The sequence below is a fragment of the Patiria miniata genome, unplaced genomic scaffold, assembly GCF_015706575.1.
Source record: "Patiria miniata isolate m_02_andy unplaced genomic scaffold, ASM1570657v1 HiC_scaffold_14, whole genome shotgun sequence".
Classification (NCBI taxonomy): domain Eukaryota; kingdom Metazoa; phylum Echinodermata; class Asteroidea; order Valvatida; family Asterinidae; genus Patiria; species Patiria miniata.
The window spans coordinates 11,898,445-11,924,784 of NW_024037052.1; the positions used below are offsets into that span (position 1 = coordinate 11,898,445).

Consider the following 26,340-nt stretch of genomic DNA (forward strand, 5'->3'; position numbering starts at 1 on the left):
TCTTCACAAGCTTGAAAGTGAACTAAGCTGTGATTAATGATCACTTTTTACTTGCAAGATTGCAAGATTCAACATGTATTCAACATTCACATAGGGATGGTCAATAAAAACAAAATACATGAGTAAATTAAAGAACAATTGATTACTTTCAGGACAATGCGTCCAGCAAGTTGATTACTATATCTAAAAGATATCCTTCTTCTAGGAAAACACTAGGTGATGCAATGTTTGAATTCCCCAAATTGAGTCCAGCAAGGGACTCTGGCAGGAATCGAACCAGGGTCACTCAGAGTAAAAGAGGAAGAAACAAACCTATGCGCAGGCCTAACCACCCAACAACCTATGTGCTCCTTGCGCCAACAAAAGAGGGCGCCCTTTTACCTAGCAATGACGTCCCATGGGCGGGACACATACATTTCGCTGGTTGACGCGCGCGTATCGTTCCTTGTGTGATGACACAAGTACACACAGGGATTTGTACTATGTACACGCAGTGGCTGTGCTTTGCGGCAAAATATTGCAGTTAGGCAAGATGGCGTCGTCCGGTCACCCGCAACTGTACTTTCTTTGCCGGTGAGGGGGTAATTGTGAACGGAGCGGATATTCAAATCCACGAATTGCTCAATCCTAAGTTAAAGCATTTTAAGTCTTGTAAGTTTGACTGATGCACCTACAATCCCGGCCAAAATGGTTGGGACACTTGGAAATAACCTTCGCCTCCAACGGTCACCAACTCCCCTGCTCCCCCGGTCAATGTTGTTCTCTTCAGGGGATGGAGCCCACACCGCGCAATGAGAGACAACATTGAGCGGGGGCTGGGGGGTTGGGGGCCCAGCAAGATTTGGCCAGGATTGTAGCTACTCTAAAATGCCATTCCAATGTCTCTTCTGTTCTCATTCTTCAGGGCACACCCACCATGGACAGCTACAGCGAATGCACCTACCACTTCTCCTGGCTGACCAATGCCGTCTGTCCCCCCGCCAAGTCCTCCCCAGGCAAGGACTGTAAATACTACGACGACAGGCTGCAGTATGAGTACGACCTCAGCTCACTGGCTGAAACTGAAAAACAGGTATTAAAGTTGACTTGCAGATTTTGCCTGTCATTACTTTTTTTATTGAAATCTGGCTAAGAATGAAAGAATTTATACAGGCATTATGATTTTTCCTGCTATAATTTGTTTGGGGGGTTAAATTTGGTTGAGAAGGAAAGACAGGCCCGTCGCCAAGGGAGGGGAGGGGGGCTGGTGGGGCCAAGCCCCCCTTGGCGAGCAATTCCCCCCCCCCCACCCCCCAACAGCAAAAGCAATACATATGTATTTTTGTAATTTTTATAGTAGTGGGCCCCCTAGTTGGCACTATGCCCCCCTCCCATGCTCAGGGCTGGCCACAGTCCTAAGGGAAGACAGATATCAAGACATTCAGATTTTGCCTGCCAAAACATTTCTTGGATAAGAACTGGCTCAAAATGAAGACAGGCATTTATGCATTTTGATTTTGCCCGCCATAAAAGGTGCACGATAAAAATAAAACAGGAAGAATACAGAAAAATACAAATATTGTAAACTTCACGCCATCACAGTGCAGGATAAAACATTCAGATTTTGCCTGCCGTAAAATTTCTTGGATAAGAACTGGCTTAAGAGTGAAAGACAGGCATTTAGGCATTCAGATTTTGCCTGCCAGAAAAGGTGCATGATAATAAATAAAACGGGAAGAATAAAGAAAATTTAAGAAATGTTGTAAACTTCACGCCATTACAGTGCAGGACAAAAAGTGGATTTTGACGACATTGATCAAATCTGCCTCTTCAAAGTAATATCCAGCTTGTCTTCCATTAGTCTAAAAATGTAGAAGTGGAGAAAGAATTATTTTGTTGTTTATTTAGTAATAGATTTTGATTCCTAGGAATTAGTACTTCTTGACTTTTCAATGACGAGCACATTGCTACCCATGTAAGAAAGATTCTGACAAATTCAGCCTCCGGGGTTTTCCTCCCACCTCCAAAACTGTAATTTTCTTGCCTCATCGTCTACCAGGCGAAACACCACCGGAAATAAGTTGCAAGACTTTCATGGCTATCCCCGCCGAATGCAAAATAAAAATAATATATTATATGAAGTGGTCTAGTGGTGGAACACAGGATTCGTGATCAAGAGGTTGTGGGTTCGAGCCCCACCGTGGCCATGCGTGTTGTGCCCTTGAGTAAGGCTCTTTACCTCAATTACTCCTCTCAACCCAGGTGTTAAATGGGTACCGGCATTATTCAATGCTGGGAAGGTAACAGACTCGCTGTGGAGGAGGTGTGGCGATCCCCCCACAGCAGCACACGAGTCTGGCCCAATCGCTAACGAAAGAGAGATGGGCACTCCGTTCCTGTGAATACAGGTTCGTCCCCCTTTACCTTTTTTTAATCATATTACTTTTTCAGGTAACTGGGCCAGATAATTCCATATACAACGTCCGCCTGTGCAACGCCGTGTCGGACAGTTCCTGCCAGGATTCGTCAGTCTGTCTCCATGACGGCGACAGCTCCTTCTCCCTGGGAACCGTGGAGTCTCAGATGTTCCTGATCGAGGGCCACATCCTGAAACTGCAGTATAGCAGCGGCTCACTTTGCGAACAAAGTAAACAATTATTTAGAATTCATTATAACACCTCATACATATTTATGAGCCAAACGCGCTTCTTTCATTGGTCAATTTTCCAACGTTGTCAGGGAGGCACAGGTAGCTATTAAATGCACGTACTACTCAGGCCTGGATTATCCAATAGGCACACTCGGCACTGTGCCTCGGGCCTAAGAAAAATTGTTTCAGTGAAGTTCAGCATGTAGCACTTTCAAAATCTAGGATATGAAAGCCCAATTCATAAGCTATCTTTTAGTACAAGAATCATTCAAATCACTCATGTACTTTTCAAGTTACGAAATTTTAAACACAATAGTCCGACATTTGTTTGTTTTTGTTTTTTTTACTCACCCTGTATAGTAACTAGATCTGTACAACAAAAGATTTGGACACGTGACAAATATGGAACTATGCACACTATAGCCTCACCTAAGGCTGCAGCATTTTGAAAAAGGAATTGATCACCCTTTCTGATATTCACAGATGAGCAACAAATAATTTTAATTTCTCCTTTTGCTTTAGGTGCTTCCAAGAAAAGAAAGACAACGATTATCTTCAAGTGTTCGGAAACTGTCAAGCCAAACCAGCCGACCTTCTTTTCTGTGAGTCACATAAATGTTCAAATATTCGCATTACTGGACCAAGCACAGTCTAATGTGGCTTTCTTAGCTGAAGGTAGCTTTCCAGCACTTAACTGGCTGGTCACTCGTCACTCAAATTCTGATGGGAGGCAGGCTGGCTCTAGACAACAGACGCACATACATTGGGGATAGCCTGACTGCTTATCAAGGACAAACCACTGCACTCCCACCTGTTTTATTAGTATGTGCGAACATATTTATGGTCGTCAACTGATTAAATAGCCATTATCTTAGTAGGGGGCTCATGAATACGAACCCGGGAATCCCGGGTTCGCGAAAGCCACATTAGACTTGGCTTGGTCCAGTAATGGACACTTCTCTTCTGAAATGAAAAAAAAAAGTATTCAATTTGAACAGTATCTTTCACTGATTAAAACATTTGTTTCACCCGTGCATGGCTACTCAGCGAGGAGAGTAAACCATCCTGCTCACAAGAACATCCGCTCCGTTCACAAGTACCCCCTCACCGGCAAAGAAAGTACAGTTGGGGGTGACCGAACAACGCCATCTTGCCTGGCTACAATATTTTCCGCGAAGCGTGGCCACTGCGTTCACATAGTACAAGTTCATCTGGTGTACGTGCGTCACACAGAAGGAACGATGCGCGTGCATCAACCGGCGAAACGTATGTCCGCCCATGGGGACGTCGTTACTATGTAAAAGGGCGCCCTCTTTTGTTTGCGCACGGAGCCCATAGGCTGATTAAAACCCACAATTAGAAAATTGTGTCTCTGCTCAGTACTATGTCATTATAATCACTGAAATGCAAAGCTCCCCAATACAATGTTTATAATGCACAGTTTACACCAAGTAGAATGAGTTTTCAACCAAATTTTACTCTTTTTCCCCCCCTTCTACAGTCGGACAATGCTTGCAACTACATGTTCCAGTGGGAGACCCCCCTGGCCTGCCCACCACTGAGCATGCCCTGTGACCTCGCCTACATGGAGAAGATCTTTGACCTCCAGCCTCTGTCACTAATTACCGGCAGTTGGCAATTTCAAGATGATGGTGGCAACAAGTAAGTATTTCTCAAACAGACGTCTTCCCAAATTGTCCCTTGGATTGAAAACCATTCACCAGTTTGTATTTTTACCAGTCTTTTACCAGACTGCGTACATTTGTAATATTCGATGGCTCTGAGGGGTATACTAGAATATATTGCACGAGCTATAACAATATTGCACAAGTTGAAGATGAGTGCAATATTGTTATGGCGAGTGCAATATATTCTTATATCCCCCAAATATTACATTTGTAATATTCGATGGCTTTGAGGGGAATACTAGAATATATTGCACGAGCTATAACACTATCGCACAAGTTGAAGATGAGTGCAATATTGTTATGGCGAGTGCAATATATTCTTATATCCCCCGAATAAAAGCCATCCGATATTATTATTATTATTTATATTAGGCTGACTTGAAAGAAATCAATTTCAGGACACTATCTTTATTTCTCAAATATCGTTGAACATTTTTCGCTTATACCGAAGCAAAGTTCACGCTGCTTGAAGTATACCATTGTGGACGTTCCACAGTGCGCAAATACCCTGCATGCTGCGCGCTGTGTGCGCGTGCGACAGGGGCTCTGTTGGCTGGTTGACAATTGTGAGTTTGTACAGTGGCGCACCCAGGATTTGGTTTTGGCGGGGCTGACATTTTTTTTTAAAGTTGTTTTTTTCCCAAAAGTTTTGCCCAAAATTTTGGGCCGCAGAAAAAAAAATTGTTTTTTTTTTTTGGGGTGGCCTATTTTGACGTTGGTGGCGCCACTTACACCCCTATTATACTACTCGAAAACAGGCCACATTCATATCACCAAGGCCAAAGCGTGGGACTAAAAAAAGAAAAGAATGGGTGCGCCATTGAGTTTGTGCCCTCTTGATTGCGCGGGATCCAGCAAATTTGGAACATGGAGAAGAGCATCTCTATTCACAGTTTTGTCTGGTGCTTTGCATTGTCTGTCCCAGATACTACATGAACCTGTGCCAGCCGGCCTTCAACACACCAGACGGTTGCCCTAAAGAGGCTTCTATATGCAGACAGAGGCCCAATGGCAAGATTGACATACTAGGCATGATCTACACACAGCTGCTGAACGCCGAAGGTACGTGTTTGAATTGCATGATATACACTCTTTCTTTTCACTCGCAGTGTTAGAGTATACAAATATTGAGTGGCTCAGCGTGGAATGGGAGGAATATTATCGCTCGGTAAAATCTGGACGTTTCCATTTCACGAGGCAAAGCCGAGTGAACTGGAAAAGTCCAGATTTTACCGAGCGATAATATTCCTCCCATTTCACAATTTAAAGCCACTCATTATTTGTTTTATATAACTGACGTATAGATCCTTGTCATTTGATATATTTGAACTTTTATTTCAATAAAAACAGGAGGAAAATGTATTTCTCTCTTCCAAACCACCCCGTCACGAAATTGTTACAAGCTACAGCGTTGGCTCTATGGAACAATACGCGCTACACGCAACGCTGAACGCACACACCAGCATGCATTTGCACACCATTACCGCGTCATGGAACAAGAATGATCCCAACTGTTCAGTAGTATTTCCGATAGTACCTTTTGAGCCGCGGCGTGAATGGGAGCAATAACGAATGTCACGTGATGTGAGTTCCACCAATCAAATGACAAGGATCTGTATGTCGGTTATATAATATACAAATATTGAGTGGCTCAGAGTGGAATGGGAGGAATATTATCGCTCGGTAAAATCTGGACTTTTCTATTTCACGAGGTGATATACCATACTATCTTTTTCCTTTTCAGGAAAAGCCAGTGATCCCAGTATCCAAATCAGCTTCAGAGGCGGGTCGCCAGGCGTCTGTGGGAATGCGGCCGTTGCAGGGAGTGACATCATCCTCACATGCGCCAACGTTGTCGGACGTCCCAAATTGAAAAGGTCTGCATGACTGATTGGGACAATTGGATATTTGTATTGAATTTCAAGGATGGCGTGTTTTGATTTTGACTGACTCACTGACCAACTTTATTACTAACTGAATGACTGTCACTTGTGAGCTGGGCAGTGCTATTGTATAGGATTACCGCGTAATGCCCAGAGCCGATATTTTTTTTGGGGGGGGGGTTAGTAGGGTGGATCCATACATTTTTTCAGGGAGGCGTGCTGAAATGTAGATCGGTTATTTTCTCCTGGCTCTTACCATATTTTCAATGGGGAGCGCTGATAAAATCCTACAATCAGGCACACTATATTAACTAAAAGTGTACAAATGCACCCTTCTCACGACTTTATTTAGGGGGAGACCGTTCGCGTGTACATCGCATTCTTACATTTTGCTAGTGCAAATTTTTTTTTTTTTAATGGAATTTTTTTGGGCGGGGGGGGGGGGGGGGGGGGGGGGGCTTGACAATGAATGGGCTAAATCTGGTGCATTGCATAGGCTGATGCATGAAAAGACTTCCCATGAATTGATAGAATAGAATTTTGTTCACTGCGCAATCCGCTTTACTAGACTTGCCGTGTCTTGTTTTTCGTTTTGCAGTGTGTCCACGGCCAACGATGCGGATTGTACTTTCACGTTCGTCTGGGAATCCAAGGTTGCCTGTAGCGAAGAGAGGTAAGCATTTGATCTAAGGTCTAAAACATGTCATTTGTAATGCTGATTACATCAAGATTTCCTTTTCTGCAGGATGTAATTCCTCCTGCAATTGCCTGATTTCAGGCTTTATTCAAATTGTAAATAGCATATTGGCACCATACATACATGCTTGTATACTCTCCCTTTTATACCTCAAATTTCAGCCCAAAATGCTAAAGTCTACCAAGATTTTCTGATTTTCTTTTGATTGTGTGTTTTGCAGGGTGGCTGTTGTGCTGAAAGATGGAAAGGTGACTGATCCGGAGACTATGTCGACCTTTGACCTGTCACCCCTCATCAAACACAGGTAAGGTCGTGTCTTTGAACAATAAGGTTGTGTCTGAATCGTCTGGCTGTGACTGGGAGTAAAACACATGTCTATGGGAAGTGGCTGTAGCCACAAGCCAGTGGCTGTAGCCACAAGCCAGTGGCTGTAGCCACAAGCCAGTGGCTGCTTTGTAGCCACAAGCCAGTGGCTGTGGCCACAAGCCAGTGGCTGTGGCCACAAGCCAGTGGCTGTGGCCACAAGCCAGTGGCTGTGGCCGCAAGCCAGTGGCTGTAGCCGCAAGCCAGTGGCTGAAGCCGCAAGCCAGTGGCTGAAGCCGTAAGCCAGTGGCTGTAGCCACAAGCCTGTGGCTGCTGTAGCCACAAGCCAGTGGCTGTAGCCACAAGCCAGTGGCTTCCATAGACACACGTGTTATTTCCTGCCCCAGCCACAACTTTCGGACACGGCGTAACTTTGTCTCCAAACAGCAAAAGGAGATCAGGTCTAGCTTGATTCCTCAATAGTGCAAGGTTTACTGTAAATTGAAAGCTTTAGGAAAAGACAGAAACAAAATCCCACTTTTTTTATTCAAGTCCATCACAAGTTCACCATAAGTCCCTTCAAAAATAAATCAAAATTCCAAACACAAGTCCAGTCAAAAGTGACAAGGGAGAAGCAATAACAATGGAATGCCTTTTGTCACGTTAATCTGATTAGCTTGTAACTTGACTTAAGACTATAGGATTTGTGATGGAATTGTAAAGACTTGTGAGAACGTGTGATTAAACGTTACAGTCAAGTGGTGGAAGAAAACTGCAGAAAATCATTCATGGAAACCTCAGATCTTGAAAAGCCATATAAGCAGAGCGGGAAAATGAGGAATGTACCAACTGAATGAACCCAGCTGCCACGGTATTATTCAGCATGCAAGTCATAAATAATTTACATATGTTTTTGTTTCGCAGCACGTGGCAAGCAGAAGGTGATGAAAGAGACGAGAAGAGTGGCCAGCAGTCTGTCTACATGTACTACATCAGTCTGGGCTCGGCTGGCTCCCAGGTGGACGGGGATACCAACGGAGAGTGCAGCACGGCCGCCGTCTGCCAGAGCAAGAAAGACGACCCCTTCTTCAGGAACATCGGGGACGTGACGAAGGAGAAATTCTTCATGAAAGGTGATTTAGGTTGGCTTTGAAATCGGGGATTTATGCTTATGGCTATGGATACTCTCAGCAGTATGCGAATGTGACAAAGCCACAGCAATAGCCAAGCAGTAGACCTTTATCATGCTGCAGCCATTTCAGTCATGTTCCCTGTATCCAATAAAAGTACTGAATGATAATGTTTTTTGTGCCAAAAGGAACCAGACTATTTTTCCTTCCAGCCTCGCTTTGGTTACGTTGGTTTGAATGGGAAAAATCAAGATGGCGGTAACATGATAATGGTCTATTAAGACCTGTTTCTGATATATATAATGATTAAGATGACTGTACTCGCACTCGGGAAGCAATGTACTCGTACTCGACATGTCCAAATTGTACTTGATAATCAAAGTACTCGTACTCAAATAGCAGGACTCGAAAAAAAATGGTATAGCTTGACTTACCCCGGCCTTATTTTATCATCGATACTTTCAGTTGGAAATGGTGGATTGGCTTGCAGCAAAATCAAAGTTTCCTGATTTTTTTCTGTGCACATCCGGGCAAACACATTTAACAGCTAGCCGTGAGTGGGTCTGTATATGGGTTTGGCTGGGCCTGGGCCGATTACGCACAATGAACAATTTTCAGTGTGGCCGTATTCGGAAATAGAAATACTCGTACTCGTACTCGGAAGTATAAGTACTCGTACTCGGAGACCTGAACTTGTACTTGGGAGTACAAGTACTCGTACTCATACTCATACCGGGTAATCTAAGTACTCGGCAGTACTCGGTACTCGGCAGTACTCGGTACTAGGAAAAAAGTACCCAACTACAACACTGCAGGACAGATGCTGATGGGTAAACCGCTACCAAGCTTGACAAGATTTTTGCCAATCTCTCGGGATATTTATTTCAACGTTGACGTTTGACTTTCCCAGATGAAATCTTAGAGATGGTGATCACCAACCCCAACTCCTGCGGAAAGGAGGACACAGAGGACGTTGAGACGACAATCGTTTTCAGATGCGACCCCTCGGTAGCACTGGTGAGTTCCCTTAAAAGTTCAACAACATTGAAATAATCGCATAAATGACAATTGAAAACTTAATCAAGTAAACTTAGTGGGGTGCTGTGGTACATGGGTTCGAATCCTGACCGAGAGAACATGGTGCTTGTGCTCTTGAGCAAGGCACTTTACCATTATTGCTTTGTCCTTCGGATGGAACGTAAAGCCGGAGGTCCCATGTGTTGTGTAATGCACGTTAAAGAACCCAGTAACACTTGTCGCTAGAAGAGAAGGGGTTTGCCCCGGTGTTTCTGGCAGTGGCTGCTTAATGCGCCGCAGCACCTTGTAAACCCTTAAAGGTGCTACATAATGGGTCTTATATTTCTCATAAACTTCATTTACCTTTCTTGAATAACATAATTTCCAGCGCATTGAGTACCTAATTGTTAGTAGATACATGTGCTATATAAGACTCCGGTATTATTATTATTTATTATTAAACCACAAAGGGAGACATACAAGATGCATGCATAATAATTATAAAGTTGAACAAAGAAATTGACTGGAGCAGGGTTTGAACCTGCGACCTCCGGATTACCGTTCCGGTGCTTTACCAAGTGAGCTATCCAGCCCTATGTTGGCGGTTCCCCATTTTGTCAGTGTCTTTGTCCAAGGGCTGTAAACCCCTATATGTCATGTAGCCAGGGATCACGCCCAAAGTCACGATGCTAGCAAACATCTGCAATGCTGCAAACCTGGGAAATAGCAAATGGGGACCACTCAGAGAGGATACAGCTTTTATAGAAAGAGAAATAAGAAATAGAATTAGAAAAAAAATACCACAAATGGTTTGGAAACAATGATGGAAATAGCTGTGATTTGAAAAATTATTTTGTTGTGGCCTTGCCCTCAAAAATCCCCCTGCTGTCTGTGACATCATAAAATAACTGATGTCTTGCCTACCCTGTTGTCCAGAGCTGTATACAAAGTGCTGTTTGTGTCTGCACATACACTCTGGTTTTACTATACTCTGGAGGACAATGCTTTGTGTTTCCCTTTGTCCGTGTATTATAACACTCTCTCATAGACTAAGCACATAACCATAGGATAGAGGACTGTTTTCAACAAAAGACCCAGGACTGAAAGGATCTGTTGTTCTCCCTTTGTGTGTCGGTCCTCAGGGGTTAGGTAGAACACGTTCATGTCTGCACGTGCATGTTTATGGTGTAAATTGAGAACACACACGTGCAACATCATCGATGAATTGAGGACAGGAACCAAATTGAGGAAGACCTCAATTAGAAAACGTGTGCAAAACCAATTAGAGCTGTTACAAAAAAGTTAGAGTATAAACAAAGGAAAAGGGAAAAGGAACAATAGAAAATCCTTGATTTACACCATTAACAAATGTACCTGTTCGTGTGTGTTATTTCTGTAAACATTTTAACACCATACCCGACATCAAACAGACTTGCTCTGCGGGCGGGTGGGCGTGCGCTAGGAAGGAGCATATAACCCTCTACAGTTTCTCCATTTAAAGAATTTAGAAATATTTCTGTGATTTTTTTCTGTTTCAGGGTCAACCCAGATTCGACTTTGAATCGGTCAGTTGCCAGTACTACTTCATCTGGACTACGTCTGCAATGTGCAGCACACTGTAAGCAAGAAACAATATTCTCTTCTTTCACAATGATGTGATGAAAAGTAAAACAAAAGGGTCTTCCAAATGAAGTCTAAGAAAATAACACTGTTGGTTCCATTTGTCATTTTTTCCCATGGCGGTTTGAAACATGCCATGGGCTTGAGCTGCTTATGTTGGTTGGTTGGTTGGTGGGTTGGTTGGTTGGTTGGTCGGTGGACACTTAACTCGGCCATATATTGTATTCATGCAACTCAAGTATTACAGCTTTGCAAGTATTACAGCTTTGCATTCGAAGACCGGTTTTGCAAACATTGTTGCGCATACGTCTAATATGCATATTTTTTGCATATTAGATCACGCCCCATTTCTTTTCATTTTCTATACTCTCGAGGTACCAGTACAGCACAGGTTCACGGACGGTACTGTATAGCCATCTTCACACGTTACCCGGCCGCCGTGGGTTGTACCACTTGGTACTTGTTAATTTACTATTGTAGCAGATTTTAGGATGCTCACTAAACTGCAGCATATGCAAAGTGGAGTTTGATGTTGATCAACTACAACATCCACAGAAACGAAGCTGATCAACTACTTGGGTGGCATGGGTGGCACAGTGCGTTAAGCGCTCGCCTCTCACCTCTGTGGCCCAGGTTTGATTCCCAGCTTGGGTCAAATATGAGTCGAGTTGTTCACTGATTTGCTCCTGTACGTGCTACAAGAGTTTTTTTCAGCATTCACAGATATGTTTCCTTTTGCGCTGGCAGGACTCCAACAGAAGCCCCAAATCACAACGGTGGCAGCGGTGGCAAAGGAGACAAAGGGGGAACTGATGGCCCTGCTAGTGGTTCTGGCTCCAAGATCCCTGCGGTCATAGGCATACTGGCAGGAGTTGTGGTGCTCTGTCTGCTCATTATTGTATTCCACAAGTCGGAAAGAAGGTACGTGATAACAACCAACTCATTATTTCACCTAAAACTGCAATCACTGTTTTTCTGTAGAATGGAATGGGATCTTGGTGACCCACATTGCTGAAATACTGCAGACTTATAGTTGTCTATGATTCCAGGGTATAGCACCTATGGTGCTGGAAACTGGTACCTATGGTGCTATAGACTAGCACATATTGCTATAGCCTTGCACCTATAAAGCAGGGGTCTATTTACTATAGCAGACCTGCCAACTTGTACGATTCTGCCGTATTTCGTACGGGAATTTGTTGAAAATACGAATGTACGTTTTTCCCCCATAAAATACGGGTTTTGACCAATTTGACACGCCTGGACAAATCCTAGTTCAAAGCGGCTGTGAGTGTAGATTTCTGCCGGGTAAAATTGGCTGAAACAACGTAAATTGCAAGCAGCCAAGCAAACGATGTACTGCATGCATGAACTGAATCTGGTTTCGCGATTCCCACTGTGCGATGTACATTATGTACACAGTATCACAAACTAGAACCAGTCCATTCCCGGAGTGCCGATACTTCAAGCAGCAGCACCCCGCCGCAGAAATAAATGTCTGTATTCGTACACACACATACCAGTAGGAGTACGTACGGTAGATCTTACATGCAGTCAACAGACTTTCTTTTTCTCAGTGCACGCACGATACACAGAATACATTTTGATGTTCGTGTACGATAGTCACAACGTGCGTGCACGTGGTGTTCCGTTTATGTCAAACATTTTTGAATAGAAGTAAAGTTTGATACTACGTTCTGAAATCAGACAAATCAACAATTAAAGTGGGTGGCCCAAACCGAACCAGGTAAATCAGCCAGCAAATGCAAGAAATTGATTTCTTTTTCGGGCAAGCCAAGTTTAAAATAAAACTCTGTTCGATCGCTGTGTATTTTTTAAAACATTTAGTGTGTGCACGTGAATTATGATTCAAGAATCAAACTGGCACTTGGCGGCGACGTGATAAAACATGAATAAGTTTAGATTATACTTGGAAGTCATATGAATGTTTCACCTGCGTTATAGGTTTATTTATTGCAAACATGAGGAAGTCTAGTCTTTAGTTTATGTTTAGGTAGACTTGCTTTGAATAGTTTTTAAAGCAGTTTGTTTATGAATAAGGTATATGATCAATATCCTTATTCATGCAAGTTGTTTGATTATGATTGGGTTTACCACCCGCAGGGAGACCTCTGGTCATTGTTTTTATAACTTTAATTAAGATGTATTAAAAATGGAGCATTGCAGCCACATTTATTTGTTCGTATAGCCCGTCTATGCACGTTTTTGAAAAATACAGTTTTTTTATGAAAAATACAACTTTTGGAGATTCTGAATACAGTTTTTCGATCCCAAAGGTTGGCAGGTCTGCTATAGTGCTACAGACTAGCCCTTTAATATAATGCCAATGATTGACACCTATAGTGCCCTTAATTAGCACCTATGGTGTTTGTGATTAACACATACCTAAAGTAGTGCTGGTGCCTAGCGTGTGTTGGTCTTTGAAGCTAGCATTTATGGCACTTTAGGTGCCCATATTGCCTATAGTGCTGGAGACCTAGCACCTAGTGTTGGAGACTAGCTAGTACCTATAGTGTTGGAGACTTGTGTTGATAGTGTTGGATATATGGTGTTGGAGACTAGCACCTATGTCACAGGACACTAGCACCTGTGGTGCCAGAGACAAGTTACAATATCTCTGACCACACTATATCTTATCAAGCAGAAAACCTGATCGTTTGTTTTCCTTTTTCTGTGGTTTCTGCTTTTACCAGGTCAGCAGTCTACTATAAACTGAGAGGCTTCTTCCCTGGTGCATACAGTAAGGTCCCCACTTACTCATATTCACAGGTGAGTGTCGTGAATTCCAAAGTTGCAAACATCTTGCCTGACTGCAATTTTGCCACGACGCGCGGCCATACCACTGCATGTACATAGTACAAATCCCCTGGTGTACGTGCGTCACACACAAGGAACGGTGCGCGTCATCCAGCTAAATGTCCCACCCATGGGACATCGTTGATAGGTAAAAGGGCGCCCTCTTTCGTTGGTGCACGAAGCCCATAAACTGAAATATTGTGCCAATATTGAAAAACAATTGAATGCCATTGCTGTGGGCTCATGCGCTTTCATGCATATGTTCTGATGCTTTGGGCTTGTGCAAATCAAAGTTGAAAAGCCGGAGACGAAATCAGGGGGATTTTGCAAAGCATGCTTCCATGGTTTGCAAAATCCCCCCAGATTTCGTCATTACCAACTCTCACGTGCATATTCTCATGTGTATATTCCACACACTGCCACTTACACTTCCAACGAGGTTGTGGATGTGCTGGAACTATGTTTATGAAAAGTTGAGTGTCCAACCTTTTTTTTTTCAAGATCGTGCAAACTCAACAAAACATAGGCATATATGTTGTAACTGCAGACTTACTCATGTTGCTGACTTATCTGGAAAGTTATTAATTTTTTATGAATAATTATCGACAGCTTTCCAACGGGGACGTTGAGGAGTCCTTACTGGGCCAGAGCAACGCCCGAGGCATCTACAGCGATGACGAGGACGAGGACTTGCTCAAAGACAACAGCAGGGGCAACCCCATTGAGTACAGAGACGACAGCGATGAGGAAATCTTGCCCAGTGTATAATGCGCACTCAGTGTGTGGAGTTATAAAGGTGGGTGTTATTGGAATACAGTGGCATACTTGATACTTGGTTGGTTCTTCTCCTAAGGACTTCCACAAAGAAGCATAACTAGGAGGCCAGAAACACCGGGGCAAACCCCCTTCTCTTAGCGATAAGTGTTACTGGGTTCTTTTACGTGCGTTAGGCCTTATACAACACACGGGACCTCCGGCTTAACGTCCCATTCGAAGGACGAAGCAATAATGGTTAAGTGCCTTGCTTAAGGGCACAAGTGTCCGGGCCCGGGCTCGAACCCACGTCACTGTTGCCTCTGAAACACCAGAACATGAGTCCGGTGCTCTTAACCGCTAGGCCATGACACTCCACACCTGTGTGGAGTGTCATCTTTGCCAGCAACGGGGGATGCTGACAAAATCATGATAGTTTCCTGGGCATAATCCCCAAAAATGGGGGATGATTTATTAATAATAGAATCTTGTTTGCGAACGTATGTTCATAATGTGGATGTACCTGCTAAATGTCCATTAATGGCAGTTTTCAGTATTAACATTTATTCATAAATACCTAAGACGGTTTACCCATTCCTATTGGTCGAGAGCCTGTCACGTTGCCAGTTTTAAATGTTATGTAAGAGACGCTCAGCATCAATACATTGCTCACAATGGGTGAGAACGGCACAAAGACACCAGACCATGCCGGAGCTGGGGGTTGCTTGCATAAGGCTTGCCCTGAATCACGTGATGTAGTAACAGTCTCTTTGGTCGGGAGAATGCAAAGTTAAAATGTGCCAAGCATTCGAGCAAGTCATGGTACCAGATGCAACTCGTATTTAATTCGCAAATGGCTTATTGAGTGCATGTCATTGAAAAAGTTTCTCTTCTTTTTCAAAGACTTACACCTTTAATATAGGTTTTCTCGGTCAATTTCGGCAAATGAGCAGCCAATTTAACCACTACGTTATTCTATTTCGCGCGAAATCAAATGCTACTGAAAAGGGTCATTCGATTTCGTTTTATGACCAGTCAAATGTACTGTTGCGTCATTCGATTTAACAAAATAATCATGCAATTTAACAATTCAACAAAGCAGCATTCAAATTCGCAGGAGCTTTTTGAGGTGTGTGTTTAGTCATTCAAATTCATTTTTGGGCAGTCATTTCTGGAATTTGTGCAATCTAAAAAATGCTTTGTTAAATTTGTGTTTCCTTAAGAATGTTGAAGGCATAAATACGGTTCACTTTTTGGCACTTGAGTCACTTTGCCGATGTACTTCGAAGACGAGCTTTCGCTACAGTTTTACACGCATATTTCTAGAAATGGCAGCTCGTGGTCGCTACGCTAGATCGGCCCAGGTAGATCGAGAAAGGTTGATTGAGGCCTTCGAGGGAAACGAGCAAGACAACCTTGAGCTTGCGGTCAATTTGAACATCAACAAGTCCACAGCCAGATCAATTGTTGCAACATATTTGAGGACTGGAAGGCGAGAGACGCTGGCAAGAGGAGGAGCAACCCACAGCAAGATGGATGATGACATGCGAAACCATCTGCAAGGCATCCTTGACGCTAATCCTGTCTTGACACTTCAACAAATGAAGGCTAGTTTGAGTGAGCATCTGCCAGAGAAGCCCCAGGTTTCTACTGCCACCATAGCCAGGGCCTTGGATGGGATGATGATTACACTGAAACTAGTGGAGGACGTCCCTGATGCAAGAAATTCCCCTGAAGTTCTTGATCAACGCGTCCAGTATGGTGAGTGGTTCCTGCAGCATGGTGTTCTGGCGCATCTAGTCTTCATTGACGAGACAGGTTATAACGTCTGGACTCGACGCTCCCAGGGTAGAGCTCCACGAGGGATCGCTGCAAGACGAGTCGTCGACAGACAACGAGGGAGAAATTGCAATGTCACCTTCGCTGTTTCTAGTGAAGTAGGCTTGGTGCACCACCGAATCGCATTCGAAACTGTGACGCATGAGAGATTCGAGGAGTTTCTTGCGGACACAATTCAAGAGTGTGATGCAGTTTTCCCAGACGACGAACCCATTTACCTCATATACGACAATGCGAGGCCTCACGTGCGCGCCCAACTCCCTGAAGGTGCCAACCCAATGATCCAGCTGAAGCGCCTCCCTCCCTACTCCCCATTCCTGAACAGCACGGAGATGGCACACTCTGCATTCAAGGCTGCAGTTAAACGCATCCTTGGGTTACCTGAGTGGCAACAACGTGTCGGAGACAGACAGGCTGCCCAGCAAGCAGGAATGAACATGCAGCAGTGAAGGTGCGAACTCCTTCAACAAGCAGCCATCCAGAGCGTTGATGTCATCACCCAAGTGAAGTGCATGCAGTGGTACAACCATACCCAAACATATATGCCAAGATGTCTGGCACGCCAACAGATTGATGGTTGAGGAAGAAACAACATTAACAATAAATAACCAGGAAAAACATAAAGAAACACCCCATTCAAACACAATACAAAATTTGGTCTTGGTCAGTTAACCAATAAAGACCCCCCCCCCCCAAAAAAAGAATGAAGAAGAAACCAAAGAAGAAGAAAAAACCTCATTGGCCCAATGTAAAGTCTACTGGAAGCATAAATAAAGAAAACAAGGTTTGCCTGAATTAAAGTGAAGATACGAAACAGTTGCCTAGTACAGTTTATCTGTTTATTCGTATTTCTTTAGTCGTACTTATTTGAATTCTCTTTAAGCGAAATTGATTGCCTCTTTACGGAATTGAAAAAAATTAAATCAGTAAAATCTCCAGTCGAACAGGCTTTGCTAAATTGAATGATGATTGTGTGTCACGAAAAAGAATGACGATATGCTAAATTGAACACAGTGCTAAAGGAATTTGAATGCCTCAAAACGAAATTGAATGGCCGAATTCTGAATTTGAAACGCAGTAACAACTGGAGAGGCAAAATAGCTTCAATTCGAACGCACGAAAATTAAATTGGCTGCTCATTTGCCGAAATTGACCGAGAAAACCTATATATCATGGTACATTGTTGGACTGATTTTAACTATTAGGTTTTTTTTTCAGGTCTGTTTTCAATTTCAGTGTTCAAGACTAGAATCCATGGTGCAGAAATGATCGAGTACTTAGTAACATGTAGGCATTCTGAGTATAAGTGCCTGTCATTGTGGGAGAGCGCCCTCTACTGCTGGAGGCTTTCACTTCGCTGGATTCAGTCGTTCACTCGCGATGTAAGACCCTCTGCCTAATCGGCAGGAACAGCTTCTATGATACTCAGAAATGCACTGTAATGTGCTGGAACTTTAAAGCCTTTGGAATTTTTCTATTAGAACTGATAAATGTTCCAACAAGTTGATGTGAATTACGTGGTTCTGTGATTAAATGTTTCCCCACCTCTGAAGAATAAAGCTGGATAAATTTTGTATATTTCGCAATGATATACCAGATAGAACGTTTGATTTGCTGTTATGGTGTTGAGTATCGTTAAGTTCCACTGGGAACAAGTTTGGTTCCTGTCTTGTCCCAGTCTTCTCACAGTGATTCCGTTTGGTTCCAGGTGGTACGATCCGGTTCCAGGTGGAACAATCCAGTTCCAGTTTTGTGTGTTTGGTTCCAGTGGGTATTAAACCACTTAATTTTTTACTGATTCATTGGGGTTCTATGTGGTACCTTCTGGTTCCAATTCAATCCAGTTGGTTAAGTCATGGTTACGTTTGGTTCCAGTGTGTACTAAACCAGTTAGACTCCATTTTGACTAGTTCATCAAGGTTCTATGTGGTACCTTCTAGTTCCAATTCAATCCAGTTGGTTAAGTCATGGTTAAGTTCGGTTCCAGTGTGTACTAAACCAGTTAGACTCAAGTATGACTAGTTCATCAAGGTTCTATGAGGTACCTTCTGTTCCAATTTGTTACAGTTTGTTCCAGTTGGAACTAACCATTCCTAGTTGGTTCTAAGCGGTTCATTTTTGTTCCAGGTTGTCCAGTATCGATTCTTTTCTAATTGTTATTATTGAGTTCTAATATGTAAATACTTGCTATTGTTGGTCATTTATTAATATTATATTAGTGGGCGACGATTCCTATGTTTTGTACTTTGCTTACTGTAGTCTTTCCATGTATTAACCCAGACCCTACAGAATCCACCAAAATCTAAAGCCTTTTTTGATGGATTTTGATGGATTCAGGACTTTGCAGCCCAGCCACTGTTATTTCACAAAGGCATCTATGTTGTTTTATACAACGTGCCATAGGATTACTCCAGTGTTGGTTTTTGTGCGATCCAAGGCGGCTTCTTACAAAAATTACAAGTAATTTCTATGGGCATGTAAGCTTTAAAAGATGTTATATTTTCTGCTATTTGTTTCGTGTGATGAGTAAAACTCTGTACAACTCTACGAATCTATTGCTATGTTATTACCATTGAGGTATAAAGTGCGGTTAAATCGTATTAAAAAAAAATAATGTGTTTTAATTAGGAAGGAGCAAACAAACTTTTGTATCGGTTTAAAAAACATGTGCAAATTTAATGTGATTTTTGCTTAATCCGTAAGTGTGCGTTCCAAGAATTATTATGCGGTTACGACCTTTGTGTTTGTTACTGAAATTGCTTGGCAAAATGTTGACTTTCGTTTAAAGGTAGAGTATGTCGTTTGTCATTTGTGCACGTGTGTGCATTGTTGTGTAAACGCTTGATCTGATACACCGTGCCCTCTGGAGACATGCGCACAATAGGGAACAAAAGATTGTACACGTCTCCACAGGGCAATTTCTATAGATGAATACGTCTCCACAAGGTTTTCACGAAACAGATATATGGATTTTACTCAAAAACTAGGAATTTCCAAGGTATGATGATCTGTCGCAAATGATAGAGTTTAGAAAAGGGATATTAATTCCGAATTTCAGCCAAGGAAATTAATTCTGGTAAAAATAAGAGCATTTTGAAACTGTACTTTCAAACTCGAAAACAAGAAATTTCTCCACAAGGATACAAATTTCAGTATGTGATGCGCGCCCCCATTCACGGCTTCACCGAATTAAAGACGAACCACTTACGAAAAGTTCCACGTGACTTTGGAAATGATCTTCCCCTTTTTTTTTGTTTCTTAGCTGCAAATTACATTCTCTACCTTTAATAATTGTGACAAATAGAATCATGGGAAACTTTTCTGTAGTTTATAGCAAGTTTATTACAATCTTGGTTAGAACCATGGCATCTGCAAACCAAACAATAACAATCAGTATTAAGAACACAGAGAACAGTGGTACGGGATTTCGTAGGCTGTTAAAGTACACAAATCTATTTACAATGGGTGTATATTTTTGCTAACTGGGTTGAAAGTATTCAAACTGTTTAACCGAGGTTAGGTTATGAGGGATTAAGGTTAACCAGAAGTAAGTTATGTTTTAAAGTTTACAAGTATTAATGGAGTTAATACAAGAGAATATCTCAACTTTACTGAGAATATACCGGGCTGAGGTACCACAACTCTTTCAAGGCATTGATTTGGTTTTGTATCGGTCGCTAGAGGGCGCTCTAACATTTTATGACGTCACCGGTTATTTTTTGTGAACTACAACCTAGCTAGAGACTTACATCGTTGAAAGCAAGTTCACATGCTAAGAAAGCCACAAAAAAAAAAAAGATTTGAGGAAATGTTGGTGATCGTAGCCAAGAAAGGTCCCTGACCTATGAAAATTATGATTTGATTTCATTTTCAAAGAATTGATTTGAAATCCTAATATAATTTTTGCCGAGATGGTTTCAATAAATTCTTAAACATTTTCATTTAAAGAAGATTTGTTTGTTTTCTAAAAGGTGCTTAGAGGTTGACTGTCAAGTTTTTTTTAATTTTACGTTCAAGATTATTTTGAAATTTAAGTCTGATTTATTTTAGTTGATGATATGTACTGTAATATTCCTTATTAAGAGGTTTCTGAAATTAAAAGTATATGGAATCTTGCTTGTAAAAATGAAAAGGAAGAAAAATAAATGCTTTAACAAATCTGCTAAAATGTAAAATCTTTCACTATAAGTTTTTGTGTCTCCTTAAAATAACAAAAACAAGAATAACCTTAACCCTAAAAGGGCCGGGCGGAATCCGACCCCCCCCCCCCCCACCCCCACCCTTGCAAAATAATTGTTCGCGACCCGAGTCCTGACATTTTTAGCCTCGAGTCTTGCGCATCTGTTGATACCAAAAACATACAATTCGGACAATGGGTTTGTCGCGCAGCGCTAGCGAAACATTTTCCGGTGAAAGGCTGTATTTCCCCATATACGAAGTGTACACAAAGCAGAATTACCGTTTGTGCATATGAATAGTTAATTAGCAGTAATTAAAAACCCTTTAACCTATTGTCATGGAATCTCCTGGGTATGTTGATATTAAGTTGTTCTATACATGTACCGAGTTTTATATTTTTTCGTCACTCGATGATCGAGATCTGAGGGGGGGGGGGGTGGAATCCGAAAGAAGAAAGAAGAACGACTTTTTCTTGACCATTTTTCAATTCCGCTACTCGTTTGCTTGATACCGCGTTCCACCACTTGATTCGTTTACTTCTACGTGTGCCATAATGGGCTGCCATATTGTTTGGTTGAAAGTTTTCTTTATAGCAACTTATGCAAATTAATGATATAGTGAAATCTCGATAAGTCAAACTCTACTTAACTTAAAGCAACTGTTAAATAAAAAACAGAATCCTTTGCCTTCAGAAGTATAACAGAGTCAAAATTTGAACCTGTTCCGATGAGGTTTGACTTATCCAGATTTACTGTATTTCTGATTCTGAGCTTTTGTTTCGACATAGACGAAACCACATCGCTGCGTCACGAGGGAAGGAACGCACGTGTGTCAACTTAGCAACTTAAATATTAATGTTTGGTCCGCCGAGCAAAACGCACGCGCTAAAACCCTGCGCCATTGGTCCGTATAATGTACTAAGTGCCGGTATACATATTCATGCGATACAACTGACCAATGAAAGCCTTCCAAACGCGCGCGTTCCTGATTGTGACGCAGTTTGATACCGGTATCCCCTGCGTCACGAATTTCCATAAGTAAACATTACGTTGTCATTCGCGCATGCTGTATACGTAACAGAGAAGTTGGTGTTTCCTTTATGTCGAAACAATAGATTTTACTCAAGTCTTCAGTATTTGCATAAGTTTCTATGGAGAAAACGTTCCACCAAACACCAAGCGGCCCTTAAAGGCGCATGTTTACGTAAACAAATCAGGCAGTGGAACGATATCAAGCAAACGAGTAGCATCGCTATTATTTTCGAGAATTTTTGAGCTACTTTTTGAGTGAATATAAGTCGATAATCATCAGCCATGGGTGGTAGCAATGAGTCCAAAGTTGTTTCGGCTCCGTCTTCAGCCGATGAGATTTCCTCAGGAATGATCAAAAACAAGTCTTTCTCCTTCTGGAAATTCTTCAAGAACCGTCGCAACAAGAATCGGGTAAGTTATGCTGAAAATCACATTGATGTTGCTATAGAAAACCTTCAATACGTCCCCATGCGCAAAGTTGAGGCTTTGAATATTCAAATTTAGTCGGGTTGTAGCTTTACGAACGATCACTTCAAGATTTAAAACGAAATAAATGTAAGAAACATCGGCAAACCATAAAGAAAAAGGAATGTTGTGTAGGCCTATATAATTATATATTGCGTATCGAATGCCATTGACGAATTTACTGAATCACTCTGGGTACATTCAAACATGCCTATACAAGATATCTCCCAATATCTGACGTAGCTTGCTGCTCATTTGGCTTTTCAGCAAATGTTTGATTTTCTTTCTCTCAGTAAGTGCTTTTCTAATTTTTGTGCTTAGGTGCAGTCTTAGTCCAACAGTGTGCATGTACTTGTTCTTGTTTCTGTTTTGCGTTAGTCCATCCGCGAGGCATCTCGCATAGGCGTCTAGATGATGCTTCCATATCTATATCTAAATATTTACCTCTTATACATTTTAGACAATTCCATTTGTGAGTTTGAATTGAATTGAATTGAATCGATACAGGGTAGATGTTTTTTTATGGTACCATGTTGACCAGTATAATTTACTCTCCAGGAGCAAGTTAGGAGCACCACTGTAATTCTAATTTCTTGATCAGTAAATTTAGTTAATATAATTATGTACATTGACTTAAAACTAGCAATTATGATGTCCGTATTGATGACAGTCAAGATCGTAGATTTAAGTTAGGCTCAATTGTTGAATGATGACAGGCGGCCCCTGCCCTGCCCGAGGACCAGCCTATCATCGTGGCTCGCCCCAAGACCCGTTCCGGCGGCATCGCCTACGAGTACTTCGTCCACGAGAAGTTCGGGTTCCTGAAGAAGCCACCAGCCCGCCTGCAGAAGCTGATGGAGGCTAAGAAACTGAGAGAGGCCCGAGGTGATGCCAAGCTAAGAGAGGAGATAGAGAACCGCATGAACTTGGCCGAAGAACGCCGCAGGGTAAGTTGAGCTGAGAAGTGGTAAAGAGACAGTGTAACTACAAAACTTGACCAACGAATAGAGCAGAAAGCTTGAGGCACAACAATTCATCGGTGCTGAATACGTATTTCTTTCTTTTTTTCTCGACGAAACAGAATGTGATTGACAAGGTCCGCAGGCAGCAGACCCGGCACTTGGTGGTGGACATTGGGAGAGCCCGTTACAACTTGGCCGCTCTGAAGGAGGAAAAGATCCAAATGACAGCAGAGCGCCTCCACCAAAAAGAGATGATGTCCCAGGTAGGTAGAGATACCTCACAGATGCCTCATGTACCTCATTCAATCACCTCACATGCATGTATCTGGTGCACCGTACCTCACCTTATCTACTATGACTCCAACAGTTTGGTACTGAAGGCAAACTTGTTAAAATTTCAGCTGACGTGAAGATTTCATTTTGCTTATTCACAGATTGTTCAAGATCGGGCGATCATCCACCGAGGCTTTCGCAAAATGCAGCGGAAACAGCGCCGCGCCGACGTGCGCCTGTGCGCTGCCCTGAAGAACCTGGCCCTGAGAGAAGAGGAGGTGGACCAGGCACGGAAAGTCATTGTGGCATCACCGATGAGAGGCGTGGAACCAGACCAGATCGAGGAGGAGGAATTGGGGGAAGAGTGCATAGAGCTGTGACTGAACAAACAACAAAAAGAGAAAAAAATGGGGGGATGCCAATTTTAATAGGATTCACAATTATGTAAATAACATCAAAATGGGGATAACAATTTTAATAGAATTCACAATATTGTAAACAGCAACAAAAAGTGGGGGATTGCAATTGCAGGATTTTTAATTATGAAAACAACGACAAATTGGGGTTATACTATTTGACGTCACAGCTTACAGTATCGAGGGTTGATTCAAAGATTGAAAGCAAGTTTAATAAATCAGGGGTTGATTTATATTCAAATTCAATATGACAAGATGGGAAGGGTTAATCAATTACATTGGAAATCTGGAAAACATAATTTTAGGGCCATGACATTGAGGAGGGCTGAATAATATTTTTGCAATATTGAAGAAAATTTAGCCATTCAATTGGTCATTTAGTTAGTAAATGAAGAAGTCAGTCGGTAGCTCCGCCTTTCTAACTTACTTTTCTAACTTATCTTTTCTTTTTATTTTCTCTTCTTTTTGGTATTTCCAACCTGAAGCTTCCTTCCATTTTCAATGCTTCTTCCCAACTCACCAGCAACTGATCACATTACAATTTACAATTGCTGGTGACAAATTGAAGAAGTATTTGCTGTCTTTCTCTACCTCAAACTTTCTCTGTGTTCTTTTCTGTACTTCTTCCCAACCAGCGGTAAGTATTGCTGCTGGTATTTCGAAGAAGTACTTCCTCTTTCATTTCAACTTCTTCTGATTTTCTTTCTTCGATTACAGCTTGATATTAAATGTCAATCAATCAAAAAAAAAACTTCCGAATGTGAACAATGAGGTCTCGGTACATTTGGCATCTTATTTTCATGGGGCACAAAAGTATTGAATCAAATTTTAGTTGAATAATGTAGGATGCTACTTTTTAAAAATGTAAATTCAAATGATCGATTCTTTGTTAGAAAGTTTCAGCCCTCCTCAAATATGCAAAATCATTGCACTTATTCACATAATTTCGTAATTCAGCTACATTTTAACCGGTAACCAATCATCATTGACTCCTTAATTATCATCATTATGTATACTGGTAACCAAAATCACTTGACTAATTATCAGCTGTTGGGGAGAAATTTGCCAAACAACTTTTTTATAAAAAAAAAAAAAATACCAAAAAAAAAATATATAGCAACAAAATGTAAAAAAAAGTTTTAAAATTAATAAAATGTAAAAAAAAATATAATATTAAAAATACAAAAAAAATATTTCAAAAATTTGTAATCGGTGGGAGCTTCTTGAAAAATTTAATCTGGTTCCAACTTTATTTCGAATTTTTTTTCTGAGCTATGTTTCAAAGCACACAATCCAACTTCAAATTTCCTCTTAATTTGTTTTCAAAAAATTAACCGGTTTCAGAAAACATGAACTCACAACTTTTTTTTTATTTGTTTGTTTGTTTCCGTTTTTTCTGATTTAGGTTTCTACTTTTTATATCTATCAATTATTTGTTTTGTTTAATTTGTTTTGGTTTTGTTACTTTGGGATTTTTGCTACATCGGAACCAGTACCGGTAGACCCAACTTTTAGGCCTCGCAGTGGTTAATAGCAATTTTATTTTTGTAACATGAAATTCCAACAATTGCTTTCTTCAGACTCGTATATACTGAGGTATAAATGTCATTTATACTTGTCAACTTGTTTGTATTGTTTCTGGTTTTCAAAAGTAATATGAAAGTAATTGTTTGTGGTTTTAATTCCTGGATGTCGTCTTGGAATGTAATAAACTTGCTATGAACCACGAAGATGTTTTGTAATTGTGTCTTTTATTTTTTGAACATTCAGTTGTAATACCTTTAGGAGTTTGCGGGATTTCTACCCAGTACTATTAATTAGCCTACAATACTGACTTCAAGAAATCTTCGATAATTTCTTTCTATAGTGACGATTAGTTTGTACAAAACGATGCGCGGAGTTTGAGTTAAAAAACATTAACTTTTAATTGGCACACCGTATACTTACCAAACGTTGATCTTGAACAACGGAGCAATAAAACACATGCGTTAACAAACTGGGAAGGCAAACGTGAATATAACAAATTAGAAAATCACAAAGGCTCTGCATCAAAAATTGAGGTGATTATACACCATTTTGCAAAATTTGGTTGGAATTAATGTTAGTTCAGGGCCACACGATGAACGTCTGATATGTCCTAGCATTCAAATTTTATGCGACCCCGTGCGCCAGCCATTTGGAGACAACTTTAGAAATTGTGACGTCATTTCGATCAGAAATGTGGACTAGGCTGTTGATTGGCAAATTTGGCTACCACGCTTTTGTAATCATGACAACATCGGGTTACGGATGACCCTATAGAGGGCGCCCGCTGAATGGTCAGAATCTGGAGATCAAGACGCATGTTTTGCATAATTTATCGCCTTATTTATTTTTTATTTAAAGGGAATATACATCATTTGCTTTTGCTGTAATTTTCAGAAATGGATGGAATTGGGGGGTTGGAAATATAAAGCAAATATAGTTACACTGACTTTTTGGAGGTTTTGGGTTCGAAAATGCTATAAAAACCAAGAAAAACGATCATTTTCCTGTAGTCTGGTTCCCTGACTCCATATAAGAAGAAACAGAGCAGTTTACATACATTGGGGAATTGTAAGGTCAGGGAACCAGTCTAGCTGGCTCGTACCCGTTCATA

The 26,340-nt window shown here is 41.5% G+C and overlaps 2 protein-coding genes and 1 non-coding gene across 4 annotated transcripts in view; 2 read left to right on the plus strand and 1 right to left on the minus strand.

Moving 5' to 3' along the window:
• Window positions 1-20,558, plus strand: part of LOC119722071 (cation-independent mannose-6-phosphate receptor-like) — a 56,675-nt gene extending 36,117 nt beyond the window's left edge. The window contains exons 32-46 of one of the 2 annotated variants that reach the window (XM_038192076.1): window positions 905-1,072; window positions 2,431-2,626; window positions 3,152-3,231; window positions 4,131-4,291; window positions 5,243-5,379; window positions 6,062-6,194; window positions 6,799-6,873; window positions 7,118-7,201; window positions 8,125-8,333; window positions 9,241-9,347; window positions 10,886-10,965; window positions 11,715-11,888; window positions 13,682-13,757; window positions 14,394-14,580; window positions 17,595-20,558. In XM_038192076.1, the coding sequence (XP_038048004.1) occupies window positions 905-1,072; window positions 2,431-2,626; window positions 3,152-3,231; window positions 4,131-4,291; window positions 5,243-5,379; window positions 6,062-6,194; window positions 6,799-6,873; window positions 7,118-7,201; window positions 8,125-8,333; window positions 9,241-9,347; window positions 10,886-10,965; window positions 11,715-11,888; window positions 13,682-13,757; window positions 14,394-14,552 (1,839 nt within the window). In that variant the 3' untranslated portion in view covers window positions 14,553-14,580; window positions 17,595-20,558. The remainder of the gene's footprint in view (window positions 1-904; window positions 1,073-2,430; window positions 2,627-3,151; window positions 3,232-4,130; window positions 4,292-5,242; window positions 5,380-6,061; window positions 6,195-6,798; window positions 6,874-7,117; window positions 7,202-8,124; window positions 8,334-9,240; window positions 9,348-10,885; window positions 10,966-11,714; window positions 11,889-13,681; window positions 13,758-14,393; window positions 14,581-17,594) is intronic. The other variant, XM_038192077.1, reaches the window with a different exon arrangement.
• On the minus strand, window positions 9,868-9,940 carry Trnat-ggu. Its single transcript has one exon. It is a non-coding gene; the product is annotated as a tRNA-Thr (tRNA).
• A 1,165-nt stretch (window positions 20,559-21,723) lies between the features above and the next one.
• LOC119722072 lies at window positions 21,724-24,115 on the plus strand. Its single transcript, XM_038192078.1, has 4 exons — window positions 21,724-21,997; window positions 22,768-22,998; window positions 23,133-23,276; window positions 23,448-24,115. The coding sequence occupies exons 1-4, from the start codon at window positions 21,869-21,871 to the stop codon at window positions 23,664-23,666; spliced, it is 723 nt and encodes a 240-aa protein (XP_038048006.1). The 5' UTR covers window positions 21,724-21,868; the 3' UTR covers window positions 23,667-24,115.
• The last annotated feature ends 2,225 nt before the right edge of the window (window positions 24,116-26,340 follow it).

Bases quoted from the DNA above. Each gene is read 5' to 3' on its own strand.
- LOC119722072 (XM_038192078.1), top strand. From the start codon at position 21,869: ATGGGTGGTAGCAATGAGTCCAAAGTTGTTTCGGCTCCGTCTTCAGCC. The intron at 22,999-23,132 runs GTAAGTTGAGCT...TCGACGAAACAG, and splicing joins TGGCCGAAGAACGCCGCAGG to AATGTGATTGACAAGGTCCG. The intron at 23,277-23,447 runs GTAGGTAGAGAT...GCTTATTCACAG, and splicing joins AAAAAGAGATGATGTCCCAG to ATTGTTCAAGATCGGGCGAT.